General features: G+C 42.5%; 1 protein-coding gene across 1 annotated transcript in view; it reads right to left on the bottom strand.

Annotated features, from left to right (window-relative positions):
• The window catches only part of ADCY5 (adenylate cyclase 5), a 221,261-nt gene extending 205,925 nt beyond the window's left edge, over positions 1–15,336 (bottom strand). Inside the window, exon 1 of the mRNA XM_062607077.1 lies at positions 14,237–15,336. Coding sequence (XP_062463061.1) covers positions 14,237–15,247 — 1,011 coding nt within the window. The 5' untranslated portion in view covers positions 15,248–15,336. The remainder of the gene's footprint in view (positions 1–14,236) is intronic.
• Between the last annotated feature and the right edge of the window lie 7,195 nt (positions 15,337–22,531).

Genomic DNA, 22,531 nt, shown 5'->3' with positions numbered 1-22,531 from the left:
TTGCAAAGTAACACCATTAACCCAATGTATCATCTTCTGTGGAGGGGTTCTCTTAAGGCAATTTTTCTTTTTCAGGGGCTAATGCTAAACTTTTTCTTCTTGCCTACTGCATCCACTCAGAGTAAAGCTGGTTACTCAATTCTCCTGTACAGAGCAATCCTCCCCCATGAAAAAAAAAACAAACAAAACCCCACAGCTTTCAGCTCAAAAATGCGTATCATAAACTATCAGTTTCCTATTGAGAAACATATTAGGAGACACTGTAAAGATATTACTTGTCAGGCATTCAAAAACCAAGCCTAGATGGGTGGTCCATGGTGCAAGGTACTCTGCTGCAATAAAGAAAGCCATACAAGGAAGCCTGCACCAAAACTTCATGACCAAATCAACATACTCCACCTACACATCCATGCCCCCCTCCTACTGTCAGTGACTTAAAAGGTCTCTTCTAGTATTTTAACCCCTTACTTTTACTACAATCACTGAGTATTCAACTGCAGTTTTGTTTTGCTATCCAGTCTCATTTAAAAAAATCTTCCAGAACAGTTAACAGTCTGGTTAAGAATCACATCATGTAACTCCATATAGATGGAGCTTATACACACACCGTATCTATACCAGCACACATATATCTATACCAGCATATACACACCAGAGAGTCATCATTGGTCACAAATTAGCACTGGCTATCACAGATATTTTAAGGCCCCCATCACCACGGTACCTAAGTCAAAAAGACAGCAGGAGACTTGCTCTGCAATTTCCCACAAGCGTATTTCTTTATCTGGCAATGCCAACTGCAGCACATTTCATCAGAAACCAGCCCAGTGTTCTACTGAAAAGAGGTCAGAAACTAAGTGACAAAGTATGTCAGGGAGTGATGGTGCTGGAGGTCTGCAAGGCCAAACTGTGGCATGTTGGGCAAGTAATGACCTGATTTGTTAGAACTGGGTATAGTTTCCTCTGCAGCACTAGTAGCAGGAACAGGCAGGTGGGCCAGGCTAGGCAGAAGAAGAAAGAGGCAGAAAGCCAAGGTAAGCCTGAAGCAAATTAAATATCAGAAGGCAGCAGGTTCCTTTGAGACTGCTTGGTTGTTCTTTTGGCAGAGGAGGAAAGCAAGCCATTAAAGAGGCAGAGTACACCCGTGTCGACTTCATTTGCAGCACTAATTGCCATGCACGTGCACTAATTGCCCTCACATGAAGTGCAAGGGAGCAGGCACTACTTGAATCCCATGCAGCAGGTGAGGCTTCCAAAGTAATGCTTGTTGGATCATGCTCTTATCACAACCTCCACTTGTACCAAAGCAAAATGCAGAGAACTGGGGCAGTGTCCTTTATTAAAAAAGTTATCAATCACAGTTTATTTAGAGACCAAAGAAGAAAGTTTCAACCAGACTGCTAGAGACATTCCATGCATTAACAAAAGTTTGGAGCCTCTTACCAAGCTAAGAGGAGGTAACAGCCACTAAAACAAACTGTTCTCTGGTGTCACTCACTTTGGAGCAATGGAGATCTCTGCAGCTGCAGGTAACTTATGCACTATCTCTCCTTTTGTCAGTAAGCACACCAGAAAAATAAGCACCAGCAGGCAGCAGAAACACAGAGGTGCACTGCCTGGAGCCTTCTCCTGTGGCTGTTCATATCATTGAGGAGGTGGAAACAAGGAAACAAGAGAGGAAAGGTGGGCTGCAGCAGGTGGAAAGACTTGGCCATCTTCTCTCCTGTTATACTAGGAGTTTCCTGGAAAAACAGCTTTATGCCCTTGCCTCCCGTGAAGTCTGAAAGCAGCATATGCTGCTATCAGGATGGTGTCCTTAACCTCCTTCAGCTGAATCTGTGTTTGCCCCTAGTTCCTTGACATCTACTTGGATGATACCCACCCCTCAGATCTGCCAGCTCAGGTGCATATGTGCACCTCCCAGACTATTTTGGTCCACACAAGTGGACTAACTTTGCTGGAACTGAGCAAAATAAATTTCAGTTACTGAGTTTGACAGTCTCTTTGGCAGGTATTGCTGCTAGAGAACACAACCAAAACTCTGGAAAACCAAAGCCTTAATAATCCATTATCACATGAGTAAGAGGAGGAAAATACACCTCTTACTAATCATTTTTTGCAGTATTTCTTCTCAAGGGTTTGTTTTGTTTTTTTTTCCCCCAGGACTACAAAGGAGCCAGGCTGGGCAGAGAGACAGGAGACACTGCAGACATCTTCCACCAGCATCTCTGAAAAATGTGCACTGCAGGGTGCCTAGTACAAGACAGATGCCTTTCAGTAAAGTGAGGATTGATCAGTGTAAATAAGTCACTATTGTTCGACATCAGCTGTCCCTTCATACAGAAAAGCCCTGAGGGAAGTTAAAGGCACCTTGCAAGCAACCATAGGGAAAAAGGTATTTTTGGTGATAGGCAGAACGCATTTAGATTCCAAATCACTTGTGGTGCCAAATAAAAACTAGACAAGGCAGCGAGGATTTAGGGTAAGGTTTGAACAGAGGTAAGATTCCTGTTAGATCTGGATAGGACAAGGAATAGCAGAGGGAGAAGGAGGCATCCTGGCCACTAGGAGTCAAAAGTTAACTCAGTCCATGAAATTGCAGCTCTGCTTAAGGCGGCTGTTAGTGCAGAAGGCACCTTTCAGGTTTTTTAACTCCTTACTTAGAGGAAGTCAACTCTTTCGCCCACTCTGCACAGTCAGAAGCACTAAGTTTCTACCAGCAAACCAATGCTACAATGCCACCCATTTGAATGGAGCACAATATTTCTCCAATAATCTTCAGCAGGAGGTTTGGTGAGTGGGAAGCTGTGAGCACCTTTCCCCATTAAGTTTTACATATAGTGTATATACTTCTGTTGCAGAAATGCACTGGCTAAATAGCACACACAGCATTGCAAATGACTTAAACAGAACAAGAGCTGACAGAAACCAAAGGAGCTTCTCCCAAAGAAAACACAGAAGACAATCAGCTGCCACTTCTGCATTTAACAATCTGGGATCCAAGATTGGGATCTACATCTTACAGTATATTGTCCCAGTCACAGCTGCTAAGGAATTGACAATGAAAAAAATTACTCTCAGGTCCAAACTAGAGGCCAGGCTCTGAAAGCATATAATTTATCTGCAAAGGAGGAGTCGTGAGCCATTGCAGCAGTCCCTAGCACAGAAGCAGTGCTTCTTTGTACGAGGAGACACTTGTGACCAGGCTTCAGAGAAAGAGCTTTGGTAACAGTGCCAAGGGCTGGTTGAAAGTGACAGATAAGCTCCTCTCTTGACTCTGTCCCTATCACAACCAGCCCAAGCCCTTGCTAAGGGGGTAAACACATAGCACAGATGGTGACACTACCTCTTCTAATAGAAAATGGCATATATATGCAATGCACTAATAATATAAAGTACTCCTAACTTACACAAGCTACAGTCTTACCCTGGCGATATTACACTAAAGATTCGTTTGCTCAGAAAAGTTAATAAAAATAAATTGAAGTAAATTATTTAGTTTTTTCAATTGTGTGAACTTAAAGTATGTGAACACTCCTTTTAACAAGCATGACTTTATTTAGTTTGCATTCCCTCTGGAAGTGAATTAAATTAACCATGTCCATTTGTATCTAAAATAAAAGAGTAAGGTGATTTCAGCAGTGGACTACAGTCTTCACTTAGTGGGCTCTATATTGTAGTTTGACTAATCAACCCAGGGTTACCTTTCTTAGGTAACATTACTTGGACAAATCTTTATAGTCATGACTACAGCCAGATACTCATTATCTACATTATGGAAGAAGGAAAACAAACAAAAAAAAAGTTCAGTCTCCTAACTTTCTCTAATGAGAGATGAAAATATTTTCAGGAAATAACTTCCTCAGGTATTTGTTCACAGTCACTTGGACCACAGCTGCAAAAAACATACACTTTAAAGAGCCTCTAGAGCAGCTCTGGAGTGCTAGCAAGTTCACTCAGTACACCTATCCTAACGGTTGAGAAAGACTAGGCACTGAAAAGGAAGTCACCTGAGAAAGGACACAATCTCCAAGTCTATTGCTTGTACTGCAGCGCTTTCAAGAAGGCCTCATTCAGGTCTGAGACCCAGCTGTCACACAAATGTACTCTTTGTTATAGAGAACTGCAGGCTTTGGGTGAGAATGAGAGATAGGTGAGAGAAGGAAACTAGGAGCCAGTTTCAGCTAAGAGAGCTGTAGTCATGAACATCACATTTTTACTACCTTATGTACACCTAGGGCTCTACTTGCTTTTTTGGTTAAAAAACAAACAAACAAACAACTAAACAAGAAAGCACATCAGTATCTTTGTGACCCCAAAGAGCACATACACAAAGGAGGGTGTATTTCAGGTGGATCTGTGATTAGTACCTGTCACAAATTGTTTAGGCTGACATGGTCTTGTCTTGCTTCAGTGGGATGGTATAGCTGACCTCTGGAAGTATCCTTCATCTGTACCATCTCTGGTTGTGTAGCTTTCAAATGTTATCAGTGAATCTATTATATCAAAGGTGTGATGCTTGCTTCAGCACACCAACACAACTAAGAAGGTAGAAGCCTGAGCTGTATTCCCTCATTCTTCTGGCTTGTCAACAGCCTTGCAAATCTCTCAGATATGATAGTAAACCCCATGTATACACAGCAGTTATTTGGTGGTGTATTGCTAAAAAGTCCAAAATAGAAATGGAGCAAAGAAAAATGCCATATCCAACATCAGTTTTAAAGGAAAAAACATAATTACCCAGTCAAAAATCTGGGCATGATGTCAGAGCCCCTTCACAAACTAACAAGACCATTTGTGTTATGTTTTAAGTAGATGTGGCCACCTTGAGCAGGAAATGCTCCTGACATCTTCCATCACAGGGTGTTACAATCCTGTCTTACTAAGAGGGGAAACGAAAAAAGTACTGGTTCAGTCCACCTTCAGTTCAGAAATCACTGCAGATTGCTTTTTCAACCGACAAATACTGTACAATTCAGCATTTAAACTTTTTTTTTCCTCCATACCCTGAGAACAGAAGAAATCAAGAGAAGAATTGTTGAACGAGTAGTGCTAAACAAGCTCAATCATCCTTCCTGGCCTCAAGACCCAGAGTTCACCACACAACAGCAGTTCCCACACTAGTAACATACTTCATGTTTAACGGTTTGAAAGCCTGCAGTTAGCTTTTAGCATGAGTGAGACTGACATTTTAATTGCACAGTCACCCTCCACACTGTAGAGTACCCTCCTTTCTTAGTACCACAGAGCATTTCTTCCTGTCTTCCTTTAGATTACTAGTAACGACCTGCCCAAGAAAAAAAAAATCCCATTCAGTTGGAAACATCTTCATTAATAACATATCCCATGGCCATCCATTTGTACAATTCTGTGCATAAATGCCCACACATTAAGCAAGAATACACACAAAGCTGCCGTTGGGTACGTCCCAGCAAACGGAAAGAGTTCACTCAGCAAGCATGTCTAAGTAGCTTTGTCATCTGTGGGCTGACCAGCAAATTACTGTTTTTAGAAATACTGATTTGAGTAGTCCCTTACCATATTGCTAGCTCTAAGAATTCAGTTTTCAGAGTCTGAAGGACACAGAGATCGGTGTTTGTAGCATTTAGTCTAGAGCAGGGAATAAAGGGAAGAAGTCATGGCTTTTTCTGGAAGGGAAAATACAGCTAGGGACCTGTCTGCATTAGCAATGTTTTGTGACAGATTCTTGCAAGCAATGCCATAGCCTTTTCTTTTGACTGTGAAATGAAACAGTGTTTTACACAAGCTGCAAACACACTTAAGGAATAAACAGTTTGCACAAATTGATGCTTTGAGAGATCAATTTCTAACTGGGGGTGGGGGGACAAGGAGAGAAAAAAAGAGGAAACACAAACCTTTCTTCATTTATATTCCTCCTCTGTTGCATCAGCACAGTCCTTTTTTTTACAGTCTGCAAAGATGTACTCTGATAGTAATGGAATGCGTATGTAAAATTTGCAGAGCAGCTTTAGTCCTCAACTCAACCTCCCAAAAGCAAAGTTTCCCAGGAAAAGGGAAGATGATAGCCAAGCACAGCAGTACCACAAAGGCCAAATTCACACTAAACATTTTTATGGGTTTTGCATGGATGTGTAAAACTCTTCCTGAAAAGTAAAGGAAGTTTAATATTTAATTTGAAAACTCAACACTCAAACTGCAGAAGAAACAGTTTAGCTAGGGGAGTTAAAAACAAAATCAGGGTAAGATTGAAGGTGCTTTGAAATACACTTCTCTTCTGATATTTGTGCTGCTATGAAGAAGGAGAAGCCACAAATGATGACCATGCAGTGCACACTGGATTTGCTCAACACTGTTCTGTTACTACAGACAGTCTGGATAACATCTTAAACACATAAACATTATTTGTGTGGATGATATCTGGAGAAGAGAGTAAGGATACATCATAATTGCATTAGTGACTTACAAATATGAAGAAAAAAGTACATAACGATATTTTATTTGCAGAACAAAGCCTGACAATACAATGAAACTTTTTATAATGCATGCTGTAACAAAAATCCTGCTCGGTATCAGTGAGGCCAGCCTGGCACTAGAAGCAATACTGTTGGCAACGCCAACTCTGTCCATGAATTCTTAAACTGTGGGGTTTGTTACCACATGTAAATTCATCATCACTGTGGCGCAAAAATGACCATCTCTGGCTGAACCATTTCACAAGGTTGTCTAACTACCAGGCTTCTGCTGGGATAAGGACTTTCTGCATGTTTAAATGCAAGGTTGAAAGCAAAAGGCAAGAGCTTTAAATTGTGCTCAGTCCATTTCTCCAAGTGTCAGAAGATGACCATTGCATGCTAAATTCTCCTGCAGCTCTGTTAAACGATGCCATTCCTGTACCTCCCAGCAATGAACCTGGAAGACTTTTCACCATCATAAACTATGAAGTTTACCTTAGTTGCAAGTCCTAAAAAGCAATTTGACTCTTGCCTCGGCCTGACAGCCATTTTATGTGTAATCTTATTAAGTACTAGAAGCTTCAAATTTTCTTATGACAAGGTGAGAACACTTCGGAGCTCAGGAGACAAACATTAAAATTCTTGTCTTTTTCTCACACCCCCTCATAGCTAAATTATCCTTTTTAATGTCTTTGGGGTTGTGTTTTTTCATTCACGAGATTTCCCCTTGGGTTTTTTATGTAGCCTGAGGACTCCATAATAATGAATCAAATTAAGTTTCTGGCAGCAGCAGAACACATCTCAGGTAAAGACAAAAACTTTTTTAAAGTATCATCACTGTCAAAACAAAACAAAAAGAAGAAAGAGCATCCTTTGGATGCAAGATATCACAAATTCAGATCACCAGGCTAGACTTCACAAGGAGGGAAGGAGCTAACACCAAGTATATCCCACATCAAAACACAGGACTCACAGGAGATGAAAAAGTCACACAGCAGTTGCACAAGAGCCCACTCACTTCCCAGAAGCCATTCCCTGCACACGCTTTGCCAGGGTCCTACCCTCTGGGCTGCATAAAAAAAAAAAAAAAAAGTAACACATTTTGAAATCATGTAGCAGCTGGAAGGCTCGGGAGAGACTCTGGCGCATTCCAGCTCCCTCTGCGCTGCATTTTCTGGGTACCTGAGCAAGGTGCCATGTAAATCCTACAGCATAAGACAGATGGGAAGATAAAGCTTGCCCAAGGCTAGTGAAACCTGGAACCCTGTATTCTACCTCCCCAAACAAAAGCGGGTATTTTCTCTGAACCGCACCCACCTGCGAAAGAAAGAAAAAAGAAAATAAAAAATTAAAATAAATAAAATAAATAAATAATAATTAAAAAGACATGAACTTTTCAAAGCACAGGTTCTCAGAAGCTACCACCAGTTACAGGGTGAACCACTTTACCACACACATGGAAGCTGCTGTCAAAATCATTTCAATTTTTACCTCTCAGTGTTTCAGCTGCTGCTGGAGATTTTTCATTACCTCTTCTATCGAGACAGAAGAAAAGTTCTTTTAGTTCGGTTAGAAAAGGAGAGTAATATCCACTAAGTACTAAAATATGAAGACAAAACCAGCTATTCCCAGAACACTGTAACTATTCCAACTACCGCAATGGCTAAAAAGTTAGCAATTGTTCCAATTGTCTTAAAAGACAGAGAGGGGAGTATGGTGCATGACTGAAAGATTAGCCAATCAAACACAAACTGAATGCATTTGGAGAACAGTCTGGTGCCCAAAGTTCACATTCCAGCTGGGCAGAGTCCCAGTCCTCTTCCACCCTGGACCTTGGCAGCACTGTCCAAGCAACAGCAAACTTGGAGCAGAAGGGCATTTAGGGAGTGCTGAGCCAGTCAGGCTCTGAGAGGGCACGACCAGTTCCACTGAGCCCTTAGCTCTAGGATAATCAACGTTTTGTTTTCAGTGCCATTCAGGTTTATAAATCATCTGAATGCTGTTAGTCGTAGAAGACATATATGTAATATGTCCTGCCTTGGACAGGTCTCTGACAGAGGAGTGGGGTCACAATATCAAACCAAGTAATTTAGCCCAGGACATTGAAGGACAAGTCACAAGTGCTTTGTCAGATTAGGGCATGGAAAGCTATCCTTCTGCCTCATGCATCTCAGTGAATCCCAACTTTTGTTGAAATACCTGCCCCTCTCCAGAAATAAGCAGAATTAACAACCCTGCCTTTTCAAGTGTGTCATAAAACATGCATAGAAGGACAAGCCTTTTGCTAGAATTAGTGCATCTGGCAGAGCAATGCACATACATTATCCCCATTAGGTTTCATCTTAAATTCACTGATTTCCAAGCCAGCTATATGACTTCAATTGCTACCACAAGGCTGAGAGAAATTAGTCAAATGGGTCAGTTTACCGAGACAATGAACCTATTAAGAATCCAGGAATGCGAGGAAATCAGATGCACAGCACTTAAACACTATTACACTAACCTTTTTTTATACCAGGAAATATTACAGTGCAATATCAAACTAATGCAGGGTGGTGGGAAGGAGGATAAAGCAAGCGAAGGAGATCAGAAGGTGGCCAGATCATAGAATAATTTAGGAGATAAGAAAAACAGATGCACCTTCCTAAACCCCAAGCAACACATGCATTCCCAAGAGATACAAACAATATTCCTACCAAGGACTAATTGATAGACAATACCTCAGGGATTTAATTAATTATCTCTTTTACAGAATTACACTAGGGAGGCAACTATCAACACAACAGTTACTGAATATTTCCGGTTGGCATTTGCCCCCATTCCCCAGACACAAGACTGCAAATCATCAATTTTTACTAACTTCAGTCAAACTGCTACTCAGGCAGATTCCTCAGTTGTTAGCAGTGCTGGAGCACATATTACTATACAAGAGCTCTACTGATACCAATGTTTATGCAGAACAGAACATTAAGTGCTGTTTGAGGCACACAGTATCTGGTCCTATGTGGCTGAGTGCCCCAAAATCGCATCCTAAATAAACATTACTTAAATATGTTTTCCAGGTGGACAAAAGTAAGATAGGCAACAAACAACCCTGAAAAAAGTGACACAGATCTACCTGCATTTCAGGTGAAATCTTCCTTATTTCTAACGTCAGCTTTATTTTGTTATGAATAAAGACCATTTGAAGACAATGAAAGCACAATACAGTGACTTGAATAATGCACCTCTGAAAATGTGCTAGTCTCAAAATCAGTTCATCACCTACGTATCTTAAGCAGTGAGGCTGAGATGGAACATACAGTACTACTCCTGCTATATGACTAGCTTCTCATTGAATGCCATTTAAATTGCATCTAAAAAGCATCTTTAAAAGCTGCTAAATGATATTCGCAAGATTCAAGTTGACATCCTATTGCAGTAATAAGTTGGTTTTAGACCTGCTAAAGTGACAGCTTATTTAGGGAAAGCAAAAAGAGACTGCCCAGGTTTTTGTACCAACATCTTCCAAGAAATAGTTAAACTGAAATGCTAGACTTTTGGGAGTGCTACCGTGCGGCTGCAGATCAATCATGTACCATTAATGTGGACTGACAGGGAGAAAAGCCAATCTTCACACAGTTCTCAGATGTGAAGGATGAAGAGTACTAATGTAATGTTATGATGGAGCCATATAGAAAGGGAGCAAGAAAGGAGCTCAACATCAGGAGCCTTGAATCATAAAAAAGAGCCATGTGCTGGGATAGCTGTTCAGAACTGTGCTATCAGAGATCCTTTGCAGAAGGTTTGCAGCAGTATTTGGGGAGGAAAGAGATCACAGCATTTCAGTTTCTCTTTCGATAAGGTTATTAACACAAGGCAAAAAAAAAAGTATTTATTTTCCCAAATTTTCTGTTTTCATGGTACCTTAACAGTCACCCACTCACACCAAGTTAATAAACTACAAAGGCTTGACTGTATCCTTGAACAAGGAACCTCAGAAAATTAGAATAAAACAGGTTTGGATGGGAAGCCAGGAATAAATCTAACCTCAGTCCAGGGTTTTGTTTGATGTTTGTATATGGCATTCTTATCCCTTACCCCTGGTCCTCCACCCACTCCCGCACACAATCCCCATCCCTTTTAAAGGCTGATTCAGAGCCCAGTAACTCTGTTGTGAAACTCCCTGTCCCTTAGCCCCTAGTCTTACAAAAATGCCAGTGCTTACTCAAGACCATCTGCACTGAGGGCAGCTAGTCTACTCACATGACTTCAGTTAAGCATCTGCAACCCACTGGAAGTTCTTGCCATGTGTCTGTACAAGTTAGTGGGTTAGCTAGGTAGTTTGTTTCATCTTAGTAACATCTTTATTGTGAATGCAAGACAGTTTATTGATAAATGGTATATGTCTTTCTCAGTTAAGTATTAAGATAGTCTAACTCACGCATAAAATGCTTCTTATACGCATCCTGGAGCTGAATGTATTTTCAGAGCCAGAAAGTATATCAAAACCAACACGTGGAAAAGGCTGGCCTAAAAAGAGACATACACACAAAGAGAGAAAGACATAGACTTGTGTGCATTGAAACATAATGGCAATCCAAACTGTTCCAGAATAACACAAAGACACAAACCTGAAGACAAATGCAGCCATCTTCTCCCCAGTAAACCCAAAATCAGTCCCTCTAGGATTAACACATAGGTACACAAAACAACCCTTCAAGAAATCAAGATTTGTAGTTGGTAGAGTGTCATACATTAAATGCGTTCTGTTTCCAACAGCAAGCTTTGGATGTGAGGCAATTCTCAAACACGGGATTTCTTTTTCTTCCCTCCCTTATCAGTGGATAACTTGTGACTATAATGCAGTGATTTGTATTAATTAGCATTTTTGTTTCAATCAAAAATCAATTCAAGAAGCCAAGGTCATTGCCTCTACCTGATCAGATTTGTAGAAGTACCGAATATACCTGCTGCTTTTGCTAGGGGTGCTCAGGGCACTCTTTCAAAAGACAGACTCCAGAATGCTCCAGGTAGCAAACACCTAGCTAAGACTGAAAATCATAGCTACCTTTACTTATGTCACCTTACTGATTCAGAAATATTGGACTGCCTTAATCCTTTCATGAAGCCTTTCTCCCCAAAGGGACATACAACTAAGAATTTCAGCCTCTTGAGAAAGAGAAGCAGGAAAGTTTTTAACAGGCTTGTGAGCCTCATAAAAGTACTCAGAAGTCTACGCAAGAGTCAGCCAGCTTTGAATGTTAGTGCATCATAACAAGAGTATATGATTTTTCCTGACTTAGAAACTACTGGGTGAAGATTAAAAGAAGAAAGCCTGCACAAAGAACTACCTGTGTAAGTATTATGGTTAAAATATCATTAAAATTGAGAAAAGGGTATACACATCCTAACTAGCCTTTCTTCTGCAACTGCCGTGGATAACGAACCATCTGGTCACATAGTCACAAATACATTCACATCCACTCCTGCTCCACAAAACCCAGGCTAATGTGACTGCCAGTGTGAAGTCACTGAAAACAACTTAACCCCTTCTTCTCAATTTATCTGGTTTCCGTCTGCCTTTACCCTTAGTAGTTTAAGGGGGGAAAACACGGCTTGATTGCATCAGTGGGATAGAGCTGAACGCAACAGATTTCCACGGCAACGAGATACAGCCTCAGTGAGGAAGGCCTGTGAATAGCTGTGAGGTGATGTGCTCGGCAGACATAGATTTTTCTATCAGGCAGCCAGAGATAGCAGCTCATGTTCATACGCAAATGTGCAAGGAATCTCATTCTTGGCCTTGTACAACCCCACTGAATTCAGCAAGAGCTACGCCAATGTAGACCACAGCAAGATAGAGATCAGCATTTGGTGTTAGTAGGAAAAATAAATGGCAATATGGAGAGACACTCAGCCTTTGAAAAAATAGGAGAGAATACTCTTAAGATATTCCTCATTAACTGAGCATATATTGTCAAATTACAGCAAAACCCAGTGCTACTATGAAAGGGAAAGCAACCATATAATGCACAGATTTGTGCATACTGTGCCATCACCTACTGCCCGTGCTTTTACCTTTGACTAGTGCACATTTATACACAAGTCCAACCTCTTACAAATAACCCTGCTGCATTTGGAAAGAGAGGGAACTGTAACTACCCCAAATTCTTTACCGAGTCAATCATTTGGCCTATGGGATTTAGGTTCCTTCCCATTACAATACAGTTACCATACTTTCTAGCATAACAATATTTTATGCACTTGCTAGCATCCTCCAACTTTGCTTGTAACAGATTGATGTCTTCTGGGCACAATCATGATGAACTTTGCTTTCATACACAAGAAAACACCCTCAAACACACTGAATTCAGTAGGACAAGTCACAGTTTGTAAAGTTAAGAGCACGCACAAGGCTTTGCAGGACAAGGAGGAGCTAAGGCCATTAGCAAACTTTTCCAAGTCAGGCAGAAAAATAGCAACTGTCCTGCTCACAGCGTATGCTTGGCTGGAAGTGCACAAAAAGCCATTTATATCAAGCCTAAGAAAAATATGCCATGTACTGTTTATAAAAATATCTGTAACGAACTAAGAACAAAGCCAGAAACTATCCAAGCAGGCTTAACTGGGCAGGGGCGAGAAAAAAGTAATTTCATGAGCTATTTTGTAGAGCAGAGCAGTGACAGCCGCATCCCACTGAAGTTTTATTTAAGCCCTGCAACTTTTCCTGATCCTGCATTAGGTAAAGCTTAAACCAACTCAGAAGACTCACAGCAGGCACTGTAAGCACAAGACTTTATTTTGTATTAGTGATAGGACTGATTTTAATAAGCCATCCCAGTTACAGACAAGCATCAGGGCTGACTTTGGAGCAGGCTCATAATTGTTCCAAGTCCTGTTCAACAGAAGGATGATGATTAACACATAGCTGCAACATTTTAAGTCAATGGTTTCCTGATTCCCAAGGTGTCTGGTAAGCTTAAAGCACATGAGCCCCAAGGCTGCTTGCTTCGCTTGACGAGTGGCGCCTTGTATTGCTGCTGTTTATACAGATATGGTAATTAAAAATTGCACTGTAATGCACTCAATAATAGTCTTATTGTTCCTGTGAACTGAACTGCTCCAGTTAAATATGATATCACAGCTAAACAATAATCTGCATTAATACTTTTTTTTTAAGCTTTTCTTTTTTTTTTTTTTGGCTGTATATGAGCTCTGGGTTTCTTCACTGTAGACATTTCCAGCAAAACATCTTCCTGCTAAACCAAAAGCTTACTGCACATTCCCATGGAGTATACTCTCTGACACCTAAGCAAGCACTGTGCTGACACCAAACCCAGACTCAGAAGCAGCACACAAGGATAACGTCTAGCTAATAAAAATAGCAAGACTTTCCTCACATTTCTCAGTAACAGGGCAGCACACAAGGATACCATTCCACAGGTGTGCTTAGTGTAGAGCTGTTTATATTAAATACAACTGAAGGGTATTAGCAGGGCTAGCTGACAGCGCTGGAGCAGTGGTCACAGGAAACCAGTGAGGCACATTTCTTAAACATGTAGAGCCTTAAGGGAAAGCAGCAATGACGAAACAACACAGCTGTTTAAAAAAAGCAAGATTACAGGCTAGCCACCACTTTGTACAACATCCCAACAACATCCAGTAGCAGGTAATCTAGGGGTTCAACTGAAAGCTCCGTCAGCCTTCCACCATAAGGCAGGCCTGTGGAAGCCAAGACAGCCACACTTTCCTCATCCTTTAACGTGGCAGGCAGGTGGGGGCTGCTAAGTGAACACCCGGATCGGTTGGGTTTCACATACCTGCTTCAGGAGGAACTTATCCTCTGCGTTGACCTTGAGGGAAATGGCCAGGTGGATGGCAGAGAGAACCACTCCACTGATGACTGCGGCCCTCATCCGCACCGGCAGCAGTGTGTAGATGCTGTAGATAAAGAAGACAGTCCACCAGATGCCCTCTGAGGCACTCCTGGGCCACACCAGCAGAACCCCTACCACTTGCACTGCCAGGATCACCAGGATGACAGAGTAGCACGCCAACCACATATGGTCCTGGTGGAAGTTGTTGCGGTTGCACACCATGCACAGCACCACCATCAGCAGGATGGCCAGAGAGAGCACCACGACGTAGGATACCTCATAATGGCCGCGTGCTGCATGGAAGATCAGCATGACCATACAGACCAGCACTAGCACGGCCATGAGCATGGTGAGGCTGCTCTGGTTCAGTCGGAAGAAGTAGCGCTGATAGAGACGTTCCAGCTTCTCCGACTGGAACTTCTTAGACCTGAAGATTTCCAACAGGATGCTGCAACAACTGCCCATGGAGAAGGCCGCCTCGGAGTCCCCCTCGTCTCCGTCCTCCTCCTCCAACTCTTCAATCTTGGCCTTGATGCGTCTCTCCTCCAGCCCCAGCTCCACAGATCGGGGCCGTACCTCCCCTTGCTCCCCCAGCTGTCGGGGGCTGGCATTGTTGGGGGCAGAGGGGGAATCACCACCAGGCGTGTGGCGGGAACGGTGACGTCGGCTGTCGTCACCATGCTCCTGCCAGGCAGATTTGGACCTAAAGCTCATCATCCTGCAGCCGCTCTCCCCGCGGCTCCGGCTTGCCTGGGGCTCGTAGTCTTCCTCGCTCCTCCACCTGCCCGACATGCGAGAGGCCTTCTTGCCCGAGGACCTGTTGGGAGCCGGAGGGTAGGAGTAGCCATTGGCTCGGGCGTCTGCTTCGCCCCAGGCTGACCGGTGCTGCTCGGTGCCTGCCCAGGGCGCGGGGCCGCCGAAGCCCGGGGGGCTGATGCTGTTCGACCGGGACATGCCCTGAGGGAAGGGGCAGCAAGAGAGAGGACAACCGCCGGGCAGACACAAGGGACTAGCAGCTGGGAAAAAAAAAAAAAAAAAAAAAACAAGAGACAGCAAGGAGAGAAGAGAGAAAAGGGAAAAAAATATAAAGAAAATAAGACAAAACCCGCAAACGCTCCCAAAGCCTCCGGAGCGGCGGCGCCCCAAGGAGCCGGGGTCTCCCCGGAGGGACCCTCAAGGCAGCGCTTTGGTGGCAGACGCCATCGTCGGCCCCGGGTGCTTCGACACCCCCGAGCGAGCTCGGCACCGCCGGGACCGGGACGCTCCCACCTCACGGCAGCTCGTCCTCAGCCGAGCCGCGGCGGCCCCGGGTGCCGCGGGGGAGCCGCATCGCAGCGCGCCGCGCCGGCCCGGCACCCGCCGCTCAGGGCCGGGCGCAGGGCGGGCGGGCGGCTTCACCGTGGGCCGGTCGGCAGGGAGGGTACAGAGGATCAGGCTCGCAGGGCCACGGCAACCAGAGGCAGCGGCAGGAGCATCCCCTGCGGGGGGGGGCCTAGGCGCGGCGGGGGGGTTGCCCGAAGCGGGGTGGGCTGCGGCAACCGGAGGAGCCCCTGCCTCGCCTCCCAGCGGCAGAGCCCCAGCGGCAAGACAGGGCCGGCGGCAGCTGCGATGCTCATGCACACGGCCGCCGCCGCTCCAGCTATCGTTCCACGCTACGCCGCAGTGCCTTCGGGTGGCGGGAGCGCCTCTTCCGCGGGTGCCGGGGTACGAGAGAAACGAGCAAATCTGACAGGAAAGGACAGAAAAACGGGAAAAAAAAAAAAAAAAGGCGATAAAAAGGCGGGGCTCGGTGCTCCCTCCCTCTCGCTGTCTGAGGAACGGGGCGATAGCGGCGCCGGCGCTGGGCTACAGGCAGCAGAGGCCCCGAGCGCACCTCTCGGAGGGACGGCGGCGGCAGCCCATCCCGGCCCCGCGCCTCTTTGTACTCCCCATTCAACCGGGCGCCGGCCGCGCCGGCCCCCGCCCCGCCCCCCGCCAGCCCCATTGGCGGGACCCTGCCGCCGCCCCTCGCCATTGGTGAGCTCTGCCAGGCGGCTCGCCAATGCGCGCGGCCGAGGGGCGGGCAGCCTCAGAGCGGCCATTAACTCCTTCAGCGCCCAGCGCCAGATGCTGCCGCCTCCTAAGGGCGCTCTCCGAAGCGCTTCCCGAGGGGTCATCCCCGCTGCCCGTCCCACCCGCCCAAGAGCGGCTGGGTTTTGGCCGTGCCCGCCCTCCACGTTCTGCCTCATTTTCAAGGCCGTTGTGGGCTCTTGTGTGGCAGCTTTCCCTGGAGGAAGGTGGGGAAGGGTAACCGCCTCCTCCTCAGGATGACAGAAACGACCATATCAAGCGGCGGATGTCAAAACATCGGTGAGCACAGGAAAGTAAAGCCCCAAAGAAACGTCTCCCACCCTTGATACCTATTACTAGAGCTACTACTAACACAGCAATTAAGGCTAAAATACAAATACAGGGTTTTGGATGTTGGAGGTTTTTTCTACCACTTAAAAACTACAGCTCATGCCTGCAGCTGACACTGTTGCGAGATAGCCTTGCTGGAGGGTAGGTTCTGTAACTTGGTTAGCTAGGCTGGTCGGGGGGCTTGGGAGGATACCGTAGCAGCTTCCAACACGTTTAAAGCAATAGACTATTCATATAGTGTTCTTTCAGATCATCCATTCTTTCTGAAGAAAGGAGCTTGCCAATTAACAATTTACAATGTTTTGAAGGTAAGCATCATGTGTAATATTACCGCATGATATTCTTTATCCTTAAATTATACAGATAGTAGTTACCTTTTCCTTTCATAACTTAGTTTCTAAAGAGTAACTGTAAAAGAAGCTTCTATAAACTCTAACCTTAGTCAACACAAGTGTTCTTTACATTTTCATATGCAAAATGTGAATACTTAATTGTTCTGTTCAAGAGATCAAACACAAAACCACAAGACTACCTAGTGTCAAACAGAAAACTTACAGTTCTTTACCAGAAATGCGAGTGTTCCACCTTCCGTTCTAGCCTGGCCTTCCCAAAGTCCATTCACCCAATCATAAAAGCTTTTTTTTTCTGGGGGTGCAGGGGGGAGCAGGCAGGGGGAGGAAGGGTAACAAAATTCCATTAGATACCTTCAATCATAATCAAATTCTGTATCAAAAAATTGAACCCTGCCTCTTTAGGCTTCTCTTTTTCAAAAAGTATTTCTCTGGTTAAAATAATACCTACATGGAAGTAGATTCATGGAAAAATTAGATAATGATAGCACAAAATTACTGGAGTATCAACTCCACCAGATACTTCAGGAACCCATGAGAGTCACAGAGCCAAATGAAGCACAAATCTGAAGTTCTCCAATGCACAAATTCACACAAATTCTGATTTCCTATCTAGCCTCATAAATCTGAATCAAAACATTTTTTACTTTATTATTATTACAACAGGTGCAGTAGACAAACATTAGCATTCTTCACATTATTTACTTAAAACAGGGAATAACATCAGAACACACATCACAAATTTCACTTTCATGGCCTTCGTGCACTACAAGATTCATGCGAGTATTTAATTCAGAACTCTAAATTATCTATACTCCCTAAATTGGTGAAGGTTTTATAAACAGGCTCTTGGTCCTTCCACTGGCTATTTTCGCATAGTCCAAAGCAGCCCTCTGAAACCCAGAGCTAATAAAAGAATCCCAACTCGGAGGCATCAAATAATGAAACCGAAGAAGGTGCTATTACAAATTTTCTACCCCTCTCATCTGATCATTCACAAGGAACACAACCAAACATATCAGAAACCTGTGAAAACACAAAACCTCAGCCATTTTAAAAATAAAGCCCAAACCAAACCAGCTTGACTCATCACACTGACTTTCAGGATTTTTAGGGGTGCACAGAAGCCTATCAAGACAAGGTGCTTACTGAATCAGGTTTATCAGCTTTTTCACAACAATTCACTCCAAATACAGAACTAAAAATATTTGCATTCTGATGCTGTTTAGGACAAGCTAGAGCTGGAATGCATATCTGCAACACAATCATATGCACACACGCCATACAGAAGGATTGCATCATGAAATTCACCATTAACACAAATAATTCACCGTTGACACAAATAATTCACCTGGTCATTCACAGGACTTCACATAATCCTGTCATTAAGAAAAAAGTAGCCAAGGATTCCAGTTCCTTACAAAGACTGTGAATGCAGCAGCTCATCTGTTAACTGTAGCCCATATATACTGTATTCAGCCTTGCCAGCTGACCTGCAGATAACAAAGCAATGTTAGCAGGACTGAAATATTTGTCCAAAGTGGACTCCTGCAGCCTGTATGAAGCTCAAAGCAGAACAACTATGCTTTTGGCACATATACAGTTTTAAGCTAGTTTATCAAACACTTTACAGAAGCTGTAGCGAGGCTTAGGCTTAAATTCCACTTACAAAATTACTAATCTTCAGTACAAGCACAAACAGTTAAAGGGCACCAACATTTAAGGTCAGACATACCTAAAATGGAAGTGTCTAGTAGGCACTAAGCATACCAGCAACCCATCAGCATCCACTACCAGGAAGCCTAACTTCAGGACAGCTGAAGACAGGGCCCAGAGTCAGGTGGCTTTGACCATCAAATTTAGACTGAAAAAAAAACGGACTGACACTGTCCTAATTATGTAAGGAACCACAAGAGGAAGCACAGAAAAGTGCTGTTCTGTGCAGGAAAACCTAGTCTCAAATGTTTTCATTGTATTTTCTGTATCTAACCTCTTTCCATATTCACTGACATGAGACTAGCAGATGCTGTAGATGGTCTGAAGCTAAGCACAGACACAAGTTGTTGGAATTTCTCTGACACTTCCACCCTTCTTTCAAATCTGATTAGTATCTTTTAGTGAACATAGTCCCAGTCAAGAACAGCTATATGGGTGAGAAAAAAAAACCAAACCAAAACAAAAAAAAACCAAACCAAAACAAAAAAACACACAAAAGCAAAAAACAAACAAAAACCCACCACAGACCCCCCCCCAACCAACCAACCAACCAACCAACCAAAATACTGTCTACCCTCTTTTCATGAGAAAGCCAGGCTTTAATACAGAAAACCAGACATTTTTATTGAAAAGTTATTGAGTTACACAACTTCGACAGCAATATATTGTATATTCATTATCAAGAATTCATATAATAGGACTCCAGTGAGAGTTTCTTATGCGAACAAGTATCGGTTTGAAACGTAAGAATAATCATGATTTTTAACCAGTGGTATACAGTAGTTTTACATATTTCCATCAGCAATTACTTTTTCAAAATCTGGCAAGTTATGGCCCAATCACATTGTCAACAGGAGCCTGGAGCACAGTGGCTCACAAATGCTTACAACTGGCCCATGTTTGTATGCACCTGTATGCTTCCACATATTTGATTTGACAATATTTTTTAAAGAATAATTCAATACCTTCAGATAGCACAGCTTACTTCTGGTAGGGCTTGGACAATATCAACTGTTATTTTTCCAGTCTCACCAAGTGAACTAGCTAGCAATGTTTTATTTTGATTTTCACATCCATTTTCTTCCTGATGTAAGAAAGCTTTTTCCACGGTTCCAGTTTGCTAACTTCACAACAGTTAAAGTACAAGCTGAGTAAGGAAATACATTTAATACTCAAACCAGTAACTTTCCCAGGAGTAGTTTATGCACAGGAACAGAGAGCTAAAACACAGCAGCTAAGCCAGTGCATCCAGTTCTCCAAACACCTGGTAGAGAGTAAGAGGGACTTCATGTCATCAGCACACCAGACAAACACTGTAGCATTTCCACTAAGCACTGTTATTCTGCCTTAAAGAAAACAAAAAAACCTAAAAAACAAACAAACAAAAAAAACAACAAACCACCACACATACACATACAAATCCCAAACAAAACCACAAAAAAAACAAACCCAACCACCACCCTCCCCCCTCCAAAAACACTCAACTACTGGATACCAAAGGAAGAAAGGAAGTTGCTAACCTCCAAATATTCTTTGGGAAACACAATGGTAGCTCTGTATCATCCAGTACCTCTCCTCTTCTTAAATCACATCTTTTTCTTGACTGTCATTTAGTATAGAAGACCAGCAGTCAGCATCTTTTTCTTACCCAGGAAGTGAAGATGCTGTATTTTACCTGAAGAAACCTTTAACTAGAAGGCAAACTGACTTCCTAAAAGCAATCTAGTGTTAGGCTGACTGGAAGGCCCTCCACTTCGACATCCTCCTCACAAAATTTTTTGTAGGCATGCTAGATACATGAGTAACAAAGGGCTGACTTTTAAATTGACATCAACTTAAAACTAATTTTAGAAAAGGTACCTGGAATGCCTATATATATACATATTCTTCAGAATATCACTCACTGTTTCTAGAGTGAACTCTAGAAACCCACTCTAGTGCCCCAGATGACACGGCAAATATGACTGTGTGAGTTCAAGTGTTCAAACTAGAAAATGTCACTATTAAAGTTTTTAACATAGACTTGTAAGTACTAACAGTCTGCATAATCTTCCGCAAACCATCTGAAGCAGGAGCCAAAAAGACAAGACAAAATGCAATTCAGTGTTCACAATTCAGCTGAATCTCTGCAAAAACTTTCACTAATGAATTTCCCGATAACAATATCCTTATGTAGTACCAGGTAATACAAAGTTTCTATATACAAAATATACAAAATTCATTCAATCTATAGAGAGGCAGCTTGTTGTGACAGTTTGTGGAAGTATAACTAGACATGGAAATGTTTCTAAATATTGTTAATTATGCTTTTATCATGTGTTGTGTCCTGAACCCAGGACATCATGGAATATGCATTTAGGTATTAAACCCCTAGAAAAATTAAGGTAGAATATTGACAGTTGCATCTCTTTCCCTAATAGTAGCACATTATCAGTATCAGCATACCAAAGAGAAAAATACATCTCTGACAGTACAAAGTCCAACTAATTTCTGAAGACAAAAAAAGGGCTTTATAATCTTTCTATCTGTAAAAGAAGGCATTATTCTAGAAATTAGTGACCAACAGTATTAAATGAGTTAGAATTTTCCATTCACATTTTTAATTCCAACTGTTTCAAGGTAGTATGAGAAGTCTTCTGACACACGTGGAAAAGTATTTCCACAGGAGACAGGAAGCAGAATGTAAAAGCCACTTAATACTGACTGGAAGTTCCAGACAGTTGCGTGGCTTGAATCAACCAACCAACTCTAGAAATGCCCAGTCCATATCAAACAGAACTGAACCACAGATATTCACATAATTTTATTTTTAACTCAGAACACCAGCACAGACCCTTCCTGAAGTCTTACATCAAGAACTGCCAGTGCTTTAAGATAAGCCTTAAGTACTACTGTGAGATTAATTTGCTTACAAACACAGAATCCTTATGCTTTTCAGACTTTTTAATGTTACCCTAGGTAACTAAAATTGTTTCCACACATACTGTTTTCAAAATGCAAAGAGGAAACAGAAATAATCATCAACAGTTATTCTAAGGCACATATGCAGCTCAGCACCACTCTTCACAGCATAACATTTCAAAGAGAAGTTTTTAATTACACAGTAGTGCTAAGTCACAGTTGTCATGCATTGGACATGTGCAGATAACTGGGCATGACAACGTTATTTCATCCTGTCTGCAATCAAACAAAAAAAAAAATCACTGTAGTTGTTCAATCTTATGACAAGCATATGCCTAGAGTAATAGAACCCACTCTGCAATTACTACTCAGTTCCAATTAGAGGATTATAATTTGTTATTTATGAGCATTAATGGCATCTAGGCACAGTATTTAAATCTCTCTAAGGAAGTGTTAATGCTAAGAATGTTGCTGTGGTAGCAGACATATTATATTTAATAAATGAACTCTGAAGTATCTGTTGCATTAGTTAAACATTCCACTATATAATACTCAAATGATTTTGGTTTTGTAGAAAACCATCACTATCTACAGTTCAGATAACCTCAAAAGAATAAAAAGCTTGCATTCTATAGAGGATCCTTCCAGAAGTTTTAAGTTTGAATGTTGACATAGTCAGTTAACATGCTGTTATGAATGCCTCTTTTAAAAGTGAAAAGCACAGCATTCATAACAGCTTAGAAGTTATGTATGCCAAAAAAATCTTGTAAATTGCAAGGTACACATTATATACAAATGAATAAAACCACATCCCTAATTGGCATTCATAAAGTATCTGCTTTTGTTCTTTAAACAGTAACAATACAACATC

The sequence above is a fragment of the Pezoporus occidentalis genome, unplaced genomic scaffold (assembly GCF_034315485.1).
Source record: "Pezoporus occidentalis ecotype Australia unplaced genomic scaffold, CSIRO_AGI_Poc_V1 ctg12, whole genome shotgun sequence".
Taxonomy (NCBI): Eukaryota; Metazoa; Chordata; class Aves; order Psittaciformes; family Psittacidae; genus Pezoporus; species Pezoporus occidentalis.
This window is presented reverse-complemented; position numbering and strand designations above follow the sequence as displayed.